This window comes from Chrysemys picta, chromosome 3 (genome assembly GCF_011386835.1).
Source record: "Chrysemys picta bellii isolate R12L10 chromosome 3, ASM1138683v2, whole genome shotgun sequence".
Classification (NCBI taxonomy): Eukaryota; Metazoa; Chordata; order Testudines; family Emydidae; genus Chrysemys; species Chrysemys picta.
The window spans coordinates 92,532,633-92,545,063 of NC_088793.1; the positions used below are offsets into that span (position 1 = coordinate 92,532,633).

At 42.5% G+C, this 12,431-nt stretch overlaps 1 protein-coding gene across 1 annotated transcript in view; it reads right to left on the bottom strand.

Moving 5' to 3' along the window:
- MAN1A1 (mannosidase alpha class 1A member 1) overlaps window positions 1–12,431 on the bottom strand; it is a 216,425-nt gene that overhangs the window by 147,005 nt on the left and 56,989 nt on the right. Inside the window, exon 2 of the mRNA XM_005280172.4 lies at window positions 11,612–11,708. Within this exon, the coding sequence (XP_005280229.1) occupies window positions 11,612–11,708 (97 nt within the window). The remainder of the gene's footprint in view (window positions 1–11,611; window positions 11,709–12,431) is intronic.

Here is a 12,431-nt window from a genome sequence, read left to right on the forward strand (position 1 = left end):
CAGGCAGCAGAGATGAGGGTCGCATGGTATGGAAGGGGGTCAGACCTTTTTTAGTAAGTGGAGTGGGGACAACCTTAAGGTTGGGTGACTGCCCAGAGCCCAATGGTCAGGTAGGTGCTGTGATGCATCCCCCCCCAAACACACAGCCAGCCCAAAAACCCTGTTAGCCCGTACCCCTCTCTTCCCCTCCCTCCCTCCCCACCCCCACAACTCTGAGCACTAGGCCTGGAGCTGGGGAGAGGCAGGGCCGGGGACAAGAGCACCGGAAACTTTGTAGAAATAGGGAGGCCACTGGTACTGGGATGCGTATCTGTGTCTGTGTGTGTAGGCCATGCCCCACACTTTTTAAACATGGCATAGTGTGGGAGGGCAAGAGGCAGCATTGCCCATCTCCCCCCAAACAACAAGCCTCAGGCAGGCGCGGAGCAGAGCCAGCAGGGGCTATGCTTCGCTGTGATCAGCTCCCCTGCAGCAAAGCCCAGCCCCTGAAAGTGCCAAGCCGCGCCTGCCCAGGGCTTGCAGTTTGGGGGGGGCAGCAATGCTATGCCATGTTAAACAGGAGAGGCATGGCCCTCTGGTGCCCCCAGTTCCAGCCCCCAGCAGCTGGGGAAGCCCCAGCCAGCAGCTCCTACCATACACCAGGCTCCAGCTGCTAGTCTCAGGTAGGCTGGGGAGGGACGGGACTTCCTCTTCTTCCGCAAGGGCTGCTCCTGGGTCCGGGAATATCTCCTGGCTGCAAGAAGCTCCATGGCTGTTCCCTGTACCCTGACCCCTTCCCCCATGGCTGGGAAGTGATGAGGGCAGGAAGCAGGGGAGGGGTGTGGAGCATCCAGGGGAGGCTCCCAGAGGTGGGTCTCATCCAGCTCTGGGAGCGGCCCCTGCAGGAGCAGAGGAAGTTCTGTCCCTCCCCAACCCCGCCAGGACTAGCAGCTGGATCCCAGCACACGGTAGGAACCCCTCCTGGGGCACCCCAGCCCTGCCCCTTCCCAGCAGATTTCACAGGAGAAACCAGATTTCACAGTCCGGTAATAGCAATGTGAGATCATTTTTCAAGGCCGGTTTCCCCAAGCGGAGTGCCCCAAGGATCGGTCCTGGGGCCTGTTTTTGTTTAATATCTTTATTAATGATCTGGAGGATGGTGTGGACTGCACTCTCAGCAAGTTTGCAGATGACACTAAACTGGGAGGCGTGGTAGATACACTGGAGGGTAGGGATCGGATACAGAGGGACCTAGACAAATTAGAGGATTGGGCCAAAAAAAATCCGATGAGGTTCAACAAGGACAAGTGCAGAGTCCTGCACTTAGGATGGAAGAATCCCATACACTGCTACAGACTAGGGACCGAATGGCTAGGCAGCAGTTCTGCAGAAAAGGACCTAGGGGTCACAGTGGATGAGAAGCTGGATATGAGTCAACAGTGTACTCTTGTTGCCAAGAAGGCTAACGGCATTTTGGGCTGTATAAGTAGGGGCATTGCCAACAGATCGAGGAACGTGATTGTTCCCCTTTATTTGACATTGGTGAGGCCTCATCTGGAGTACCGTGTCCAGTTTTGGGCCCCACACTATAAGAAGGATGTGGAAAAATTGGAAAGAGTCCAGCGGAGGGCAACAAAAATGATTAGGGGTCTGGAGCACATGACTTATGAGGAGAGGCTGAGGGAACTGGGATTGTTTAGTCTCCAGAAGAGGAGAATGAGGGGGGATTTGATAGCTGCTTTCAACTACCTGAAGGGGGGTTCCAAAGAGGATGGAACTTGGATGTACTCAGTGGTGGCAGATGACAGAACAAGGAGCAATGGGGGAGGTCTAGGTTGGATATTAGGAAACACTATTTCACTAGGAGGATGGTGAAGCACTGGAATGCATTACCTAGGGAGGTGGTGGAATCTCCTTCCTTGGAGGTTTTTAAGGCCCGGCTTGACAAAGCCCTGGCTGGAATGATTTAGTTGGGAATTGGTCCTGCTTTGAGCAGGGGGTTGGACTAGATGACCTCCTGAGGTCCCTTCCAACCCTGATATTCTATGATTCTTTATCCCAGGCTACATTGACTAAAATGGCTACATTTCACACGGATTCATTTGTCTCCAGAACTTTAATTTTTCTGGTGGCCATTTTAAGTGGGATATGTTCCATTTTTTTTCCTGCTTATTAATCTCACGAGTAGTTTGCACCAGCTACTCAAATCTAAATCTTGCACTATAATATTCACAAGCATAATTAGCAAAGTGATCTGTCCATCACTGTCAAACTTGAGCAACAATATAGCTGTTATTCTTCCTTGACACATAAAAGTAAAGGTTAAGTATAACACCTCACTTGTTCCACAGTGAAGGATGTCTAGCATGACCTTTGCTAACGCTCAGGCTAAGAAATATTTCAAAGTACAGTACATCTTTAGCAATTTTCCTGCACGTCTATATAATGTCATGAAGGATTACAACCCCTATTTAGATATCTTGTTCTTATGATTTTATGGCTATTTCTTATTAAAATACTGGTCTCTGGTTTTCAGATGACAATTTATCTGAGCACTGGAACAACTTATACTGGATGCAAAATGACAACAGTAAGTAAATTGCATTATAGACCCTTATCAGAATCTATTTACTGAAAAGTGATCCATCCTGAATCAATTAATGAAGGTGAAATTTCACTTCTGTTTTATGGTACGTCAGAAAAACAGGGAGTTACAATTAGATCCAAATAACGTTTTAAACCATTTTGTTAAAACTATTTTAGTCAAATCAAATATTAAACCTTTCAAACAGCAATTAACTGAAACAAGAAAAATTAGTGTTCTCAAATTTAGAGGGGCAGCCACAAAAACAATGAGGAGTCCGGTGGCACCTTAAAGGCTAACAGATTTATTTGGGCATAAGCTTTCATGGGTAAAAAACCCACTTCTTCAAATGCATGGAGTCCACTGTTCTCATAAATTTAGGCACTTTTGTTTCCCACACTTTTGAAAGCCGAGGACCTCCCTTCAGGAAAAGGGAACAAATCATGCCCCTCTGAAAACCTCGTGCATTTCTAGAGACCTATCCAAAAAGTAATAGTCTTCATAATGATACTTGCTCTTTTCTTACATGCTTTGATAAGCAGTGAAATAGTTAACTTGATATTTAAATTATTATTTGACATCTGAATTAGCACCCACTGAAATAAGTGACAGGTTTCAGAGTAGCAGTGTATTCTATTTGCTACCCAATATCCATAAACCTGGAAATCCTGGACGCCCCATCATCTCAGGCATTGGCACCCTAACATCAGGCTTGTCTGGTTATGTGGACTCTCCCCTCAGGCCCTTCGCTACCAGCACTCCCAGCTATCTTCGAGACACCACTGACTTCCTGAGGAAACTACAATCCATCGGTGATCTTCCAGAAAACACCATCCTGGCCACTATGGACGTAGAAGCCCTCTACACCAATATGCCACACAAAGATGGACAACAAGCTATCAGGAAAGTATCCCCGATAATGTCACAGCTAACCTGGTGGCTAAACTTTGTGACTTTGTCCTCACCCGCAACTATTTCACATTTGGGGACAATATATACCTTCAAGTCAGCGGCACTGCTATGGGTACCCGCATGGCCCCACAGTATGCCAACATTTTTATGGCTGACTTAGAACAATGCTTCCTTAGCTCTCGTCCCATAACGCCCCTACTTTACTTGCGCTACATTGATGACATCTTCATCATCTGGACCCATGGAAAAGAAGCCCTTGAGGAATTCCACCATGATTTCAATAATTTCCATCCCACCATCAACCTCAGCCTAGATAAATCCACACAAGTGGTCCATTTCCTGGACACTACTGTGCTAATAAGCGATGGTCACATAAATACCACCCTATACCGGAAACCTACTGACCGCTACACTTACCTACATGTCTCCAGCTTCCATCCAGGACACACAACACGATCCATTTTCTACTGCCAAGCTCTAAGATATAACCGCATTTGCTCCAATCCCTCAGATAGAGACAAGCACCTACAAGATCTCTATCAAGCATTCTTAAAACTACAATACCCACCTGCTGAAGTAAAAAAACAGATTGACAGAGTCAAGTCATCTCCTACAAGACAGGCCCAACAAAGAAAATAACAGAACACCACTAGCTGTCACCTTCAGCCCCCAACTAAAACCTCTCCAGCGCATCATCAAAGATTTACAACCTATCCTGAAAGATGATCTCTCACTCTCACAAACCTTGGGAGACAGACCTGTCCTCGCTTACAGACAACACCCCAACCTAAAGCAAATACTCACCAGCAACCACACATCACTGAACAAGAACACTGACCCAGGAACCTATCTTTGTAACAAAACCCAATGCCAACTCTGTCCACATATCTATTCAAGTGACATCATCATAGGACCTAATCACATCAGCCATACCATCAGGGGCTCGTTCACCTGCACATCTACCAATGTGATATATGCTATCATCTGCCAGCAATGCCCCTCTGCCATGTACATTGGCCAAACCGGACAGTCTCTAGGCAAAAGAATTAATGGACACAAATCTGACATCAGGAATCATAATACTCAAAAACCAGTGGGAGAACACTTTAACCTGTCTGGTCATTCAATGACAGACATGCGGGTGGCTATCTTACAACAGAAAAACTTCAAAAACAGACTCCAAGGAGACACTGCTGAGCTGGAATTGATATGTAAACTAGATACAATCAACTCAGGATTGAATAAGGACTGGGAATGGCTGAGCCATTACAAACATTGAATATATCTCCCCTTGTAAGTATTCTCACACTTTTTATCCAACTGTCTGTACTGGGCTACCTTGATTATCACTTCAAAAGTTTTTTTCACTTACTTAATTGGCCTCTCAGAGTTGGTAAGACAACTCCCACCTGTTCATGCTCTCTGTATGTGTGTATATATAGCTCCTCAATATATGTTCCATTCTATACGCATCCGAAGAAGTGGGCTGTAGCCCTCGAAAGCTTATGCTCTAATAAATTTGTTAGTCTCTAAAGTGCCACAAGTACTCCTGTTCTTTTTGAAATAAGTGAGTTCATACCTCAGCTATTGGTCCTGGATCTCTGCAAATTCAGTATATGCCTTCACAGCAGAGTTAACCTACGTGATCGGTACCCAGCTGTGAGTACCCTGGTCAGTCTAAACTGGGCGTGAGCATCCCCACAGATAAGTCATACCTGTGTTACTATGTCCTCACCCTACATAAAAGGATAAATGGACACAAATCAGGTATTAGGAATGGCAATATACAAAAACCTATAGGAAAACACTTCATCCTCCCTGGACACACAATAGCAGATGTAAAGGTAGCCATCCTGCAGCAAAAAAACTTCAGGACCAGACTTCAAAGAGAAACTGCTGAGCTTCCATCTGCAAATTTGACACCATCAGCTCAGGATTAAACAAAGACTGAATGGCTAGCCAACTACAAAAGCAGTTTCCCCTCCCTTGGTGTTCACACCTCAACTGCTAGAAGAGGGCCTCATCCTCCCTGATTGAACTAACCTCAAAAAGAAGAACAGGAGTACTTGTGGCACCTTAGAGACTAACAAATGTCAGACTAACACGGCTGCTACTCTGAAACCTGAACTAACCTCGTTATCTCTAGCCTTACTCACTCTTGCTTGCATATTTATACCTGCCCCTGGAAATTTCCACTACATGCATCCGAAGAAGTGGGTATTCACCCACGAAAGCTCATACTCCTATACGTCTGTTAGTCTATAAGGGTACATCTATACTTACCTCTGGGTTCGGCGGTAAGCAATCGATCTTCTGGGATCGATTTATCGCCTCGTCTAGATGCGATAAATCGATCCCGGAAGTGCTCACCGTCTACGTCGGTACTCCTGCTCCACAAGAGGAGTATGAGGAGTCGACGGGGGAGCCTGCCTGCCGCGTGTGGACCCGCGGTAAGTACCTTGTAGTTCGAACTAAGGTACTTCGACTTCAGCTACGTTATTCACGTAGCTGAAGTTGCGTATCTTAGTTCGAACTGGGGAGTTAGTGTGGACCAGCCCTAAGGTGCCACAGGACTCTTTGCTGCTTTTATGTCCTCACTGGTTCTTTATTCATCTACATGTGTCTCTGAGGGCATATCCCATGGTTCTTTGTGCTGAGACATTAGGATTCTTTCACATTAGGATTCTTTCAATTGCAGAAGAACCTGTCTGTTCTTTCAAAATAGCAATGGAAGATTATCAGCACTTGAGTGATTTTTGTCTGTGTCCTCAGTGGAAAGTGGGTGGATTCCAGTCTAGGCTGAAAGCACCTCCAAACCCAGATAGAGGTTTTTGTATGTGGATGGGGTTGAGCTAAAAACCAAGTAAGAGTCTGGGTTGATTCTGCAATGAAGACATATCCTCAATACTGCTGCACTGACGACGCTTGGATATTTTAAAATTTCTCTTTTCACTCAGCTATGTTGGCAAGTGGCATGTGTGCCCATTTGGTACAAGCAGCACATGGCCCTCAAAGACCAAGTAGGAGCTCTTGAGGCCAGAGTGGCTGAACTGGAGGAGCTAAGGAAGACCGGTAGATAGACAAGACTTTCTGGGACACAGTAGAGAGTCCGACCCCTACTCTAACAGCCTCTGTGCTGGTGAGGAGGAAGAAAGTCTAACTGGTTAACATCAAAGTGGAGCGGAAGGAAATGATCCTATAGTTGAGACCCTCCTCTTCCAGATGATGTCATAGTATCCTTTCACACTGAGGACATCCCTCTGGGTGAGGGGACCCCAGTTATTAGGAAGATAGGTAATAGTAATGGGGGATCATAGGAAATATAAACAACTGTGTTTGTAATCATCTGGATAACCTCATGGAGGTAAATTGCTTGCCAGGTGCAAAGGAAAGGTTGCTGATCTCTCAAGACATGGAGTCCAAATTTAGGTTGCTAGGTAAGAGATTAAAGCCTAGGACCTTCATGGTAGCATTCTCCATAATGCTTCCCATTCCATGCATGTGTCCAATTAGACAGACAGAACTGCAGGATCTCAACAGGCAGATGAAACAATGATATAGTGAGGAATTTTTTAGGATTATTAGGAATTGAGGAACCTTTTGGAAAAGGAGGAGTCTATACAAGAAGGATGGGCTCCACCTAAACCAAAACAGAACCAGATAGCTGACATGTAAAATTAAAATGGTCATAGAGGAGGTTTTTTTTTTTTTAATTTATTATTATTATTTTTTTAAACTAAGTGTGGAGGGGGAGTCAACAAGTGCAGAGGAGCACATGGTTTGGGACAGAGACATCCCTTAGGAGAGTATCTTTTAATGGGGATTCTCTGTATCCTATTAAAAAGGAGAGGATAGAAACTGATAAAATACAGGTATCAGAGTAGCAGCCGTGTTAGTCTGTATCCGCAAAAAGAAGAACAGGAGTACTTGTGGCACCTTAGAGACTAACAAATTTATTAGAGCATAAGCTTTCGTGGACTACAGCCCACTTCTTCGGATGCATATAGAATGGAACATATATTGAGGAGATATATATACACACATACAGAGAGCATAAACAGGTGGGAGTTGTCTTACCAACTCTGAGAGGCCAATTAAGTAAGAGAAAAAAAAAAAAACTTTTGAAGTGATAATCAAGATAGCCCAGTACAGACAGTTATCAAAATTTTGTAACTGCTTATATACAAATGCTAGAAGTCCAAGTACTAAGATGGGTGAACTTGAGTGCCTGGTATTAAATGAGAATACTGATATAATAGGCATCACAGAAACCTGATGGTATGATAATGGGACAAAATATATAGGAATGACAGAGCAGGTTGTTCTGGTGGGGGATAGGCAGTATAATGAAAGCATGCATATAGAGTAAAGTTTAGCAAAAATCTTAAGTGAAACAAACTGTACCATGAAATTTCTATAGATAGAAATTCCAGGCTTGAGTATAATAGGAATATACTACCAACCACCTGACTAGAGTGATGATAGTTATTATGAAATGCTCAAGTAGATGAGAAGCTATAAAAATAGAAAAAAATCAATAATAATGAGGGATTTCAACTGTCCCCATATTGACTAGGTACATGTCAGCTCAGAATGGGATGCACAAATAAAATTTCTAGACACTATTAGTAACTGCTTCTTGGAGCAGCTAGTCCTGGAACTCACAAGGAGAGAGGCATTTTTTGATTTAGTCCCAAGAGGTGAATATAGCTGAACCACTCAGTAATAACGACAATAATGTAATTAAATTTAACGTCCTTGTAGGGGGGAAAATATACCAAAGTGGCTCCCACAGTAGCATTTAACTTCAAAAAGGGGAGCTACACAAAAATGAGGACACTAGTTAAAAACAGAACTTAAAAGGAAGTCACAAGAGTGAAATGCCTCCAAACTGCATGGAAACTTTAAAAAACAACATAATAGAGGCTCAAATTACTGTGGTGTTTAATTTGGGGTATACATGTAAGAGGACCAAAAAATTCAATGGCTAAAAAAAAAAAAAAAGCAAAAAGAAGAAAAAAAGTTAGAGACAAAAAGATATAATTTAAAAATTGGAAGTCAAACCCTACTGAAAAAAACAGGAAGCAGCATAAACTCTGGCAAGTCAAGTATAATTAGAAAGGCTAATAAAGAATTTGAAGAGCAACTAGCGAAAGACAAAAACTAAACAGCAAAAAATACTTTAAGTACATCAGAAGCAGGGAGCCTGTCAAACAATCAGTGAAGCCACTGGACAATTGAGGTGCCAAAGGAGCACACTAGAAAGACAAGGCCATTGCAGAGAAGCTAAATGAAGCCTTCACTACAGGAGGATGGGAGGGAGATTCCCACACCTGAGCCATTCTTTTTAGCTGACAAATCTGAGGAACTGTCCCAGATTAAGGCATCAATAGAGAAGGGTTTTGGAACATACCGATGACCTAAAAAAGTAATAAGTCACCAGGACCAGATGGTATTCATGCAAGAGTTCTGAAGGAACCTAAGTATGCATTGCAGAACTACTAGCTGTGGTACATCACTTAAGTCAGCCTCTGTACCAGATAACAGGAAGATACACAATGTGACACCAATTTTTTTTAAAAAGGCTCCAGAGACCATCTGGCAATTACAGGTCTGTAAGCTTAACTTTCAGGCAAATTGGTTAATTCTCTTCTTTACTATAGCTTTAATCAGATAAATAGATTAATATTATTTGTTGGGGAGGAGTCAAAACGATTTTTGTGAAGGGAAATCATGCCTCACCAATCTATTAGAATTCTTTGAGAGGGTCAAACGAACATGGACAAAGGTGATCCAGTGCATATAGTGTCAAAGATTTTTCTGCAAGTCCAAGTAAAAGGTCCTTCACCAAAGGCTCTTAAGCAAAGTAAGCAGTCATGGGATAAGAGGGAAGATCCTCTCATGGATCAGTAATTGGTTAAAAGACAGGAAAAAGGGTAGGAATAAATGGTCAGTTTTCAGAAGGGAGAGATGTAAATAGTGGTGTCCCTAGGGGTCTGTACTGGTACCTGTGCTATTCAATATATTCATGAATGGATCTGGGAAAAGGGATAAACAGTGAGGTGGCAAATTTTGCAGATGATACAAAATTATTGAAGATAGTTAAGTCCAAAGCAGCTATGAAGAGCTGCAAAGGGTTCTCACAATAGTGGGTGAATGAACAACAAAATGGCAGATGAAATTCAGTGTTGATAAATGCAAAGTAATGCACATTGGAAAACATAATGCCAACTATACCCACAAAATGATGGGGTCTAAATTAGCTGTTCCCACTCAAGAAAGATCTTGGAGTCATTGTAGACAGTTCTCTGAAAACAGCTCCTCAAATGTGCAGCGGCAGTCAAAAAAGCTAACAGAACATTAGGAGCCATTAAGAAAGACAGATAAGACAGAAAAGATAATGCCACTACATAAACCCACACCTTGAATACCACATGCAGTTCTGGTTTCCCAGCTCAAAAAAGATATTAGAAATGGAAACAGTACAGAGAAGGGCAACAAAAATGATTAGGGGTATGGATCAGCTTCCAGATGAGGAGAGATTCAAAAACTGGGACACTCGTCTCTTTTCCAAGGTGAACAAAGGGAAGATATGATAGTTGTCTATAAAACCATAAATGGTGTGTAGAAAGTGAATAGGGAAGTGTTATTTACCTCTTCACATAACAGAAGGAAGTACGTCTTCACACGACACGCAGTCAACCTGTGGAACTCGTTGCCATGGGATGTTGTAAAGGCCAGAAGTATAACGGAGTTCAAAGATGAATTAGATACGTTCATGGAGAAGTAGTTTATCAGTGGCTATTTACCAAGATCATCAGAGATGCAACCCCATGCTCTGGGTGTCCCTAAGCCTCTGACTGCCAGATGCTGGGACAGGACACCAGGAGATGGATCACTCAATTGCCATGTTCTGTTCATTCCCTCTGAAGCACTGGCCAGTCAGAAAAAAGGGCACTGGGCTAGCTGGACCACTGGTCTGACCCATTATGGCCATTCTTATGTTCTCATCCCCCCTCTCCGCCCCCCGCCCCCATTTCCCCACACATACACTCACAACCTTTGAATCCTGAGGGGGGTAAAACCTGAACTTCTGGAAATGCTGCACTAGAATACTTAACTCTTGAAGATTTGCTAAATGCTGCATTTAGGCTGTTTTAGGAGTGTCATCCAAAGATAATACAATTTTTCATCTCTTCTCCCGTTTCAAGCAAGATATAAACACCCTATTTCAAAATATATATAGTTTTACATATTTTTGTATCTTTCTAATAAATCAAAGCTATGCACTATCTTTTGGGCATCAGGGAAATTAGTTCGCTTTTATTATTTCCAGAATAATGAAAACTGACAACAGTTTCTATATTCTAATAAGCAATTTTCAGGGGGGGGGGGGGTTTCTGTTCTACAAGGTTTAAGCCAACACTAATCTGTGCATAAGAAAGCAGTGCTCTCCACTCAACCTCTCCTTTAGCTGCTTCTCTTCTATTAAGTCCTGCACCATTTCTAAATTCAAAAGATATTTCTAAAATGCATTACCTTTGTCTTCTGTCCACACTCTTCCAGTACAGCTGTAACTTTTTCAAGCTAATTTCGGGCTGAAGAAATGTTTAACACTAATTTATAGCTATATCTCTTGCAACATTTATGGGTACAACTATAGGCCATCTCACAAAAGAGAGAACCAGTTAGAGATTTTCTCCATTTCAAGTCAATTAACAGGTCACTCACTCCTTGCCAGAAGATACTTGTAAAAACTCCACTTTTGCACTTACATGAAATAGGTAGTGGTAGCTATGTCCCTGGTATAGCATTTAATTTTTTATTTTATGTTTTTACTGTGTGTAGCGACAAAGTGATCTAGATCAGAGTAGTGTAATACAGTGTAATTATCCACATATGGTATAGCACCGAAATTATTCATTATCTTCATTCAGAGGAGCAAGATGACGTAACTTGTGACAAGGCAATGCAAGCCGTCACCTTAATCTGTTAACCTCTATACACAACATTCTATGCAAAAAATGTCAGTATCACAACAGCTGGGAAGAGAATGTGTATCACCACTGTAATCTCTTCAACTGGTTTACTGTCCTAACATTCATGTCACTAAGTACAAAAGTACAAACTACTCACCAAATAAATTGCTTGAATGTCCTTGTTTAGATATGGGTTTCAGTTCATTTAATCCCCAAGCGTAACGCTTATAATTATCCCAGGAATGTTTCATCATCTGGAGGGAAATGAAAGCAGGATTATAATGTTGATTTAACAAGAAAACATAACAGCAAATACTGACTGAGAATATACTGTATTTTCAAGATGTGTTTAATTCAATGCTTAAATAAATTCAGGTTGCATGTATTAGAAGATATTCCAGGAATTAATTTAACAGCACTGTGTTACTGATGCGATACTATGGTTATACTAGAGGTTCCATTTCAATTAAATCCATTCTCAAATTTATTGAGATCAATTAATTCTCATCAAGATGAAATTTGGTATATATTAATTCAGTTAAGAATTTTCCTCAGATAATAAACTGCTGGAACCCAGACAAGTACGTATTACTTTGAAGACAGTCTGACATGTGTTCTCCTGGAGCAGGTGAGGGCAATTTTTAAGAGATCAACATTTGGCAGAGTTTTAGAGTAGTTTTCAATATCTGGCAAAGAGATTGTGGCTTGGATATAAACTAGCTGGTTCAAGATCCGTCCAGGTAACACCAGCGGAAGAGGTCTAGGCAAAATATCTGGCGGGGGGGGGGGGGGGGGGGGGGGAGGGAATTGACTTGGCTACCATAGCTGCCCGCTGCTTCATTTGAGAAGCTATGTTCATATTTTAAAATTACTATAATTTGCAACTGTGAATGGAGAGAGGGGATATACTGAATCATTTGCTGCTCCTGGATGTCTTTTAGCAGCAGTAGCCAATAGCTTTCTTTCTATGACTGAAC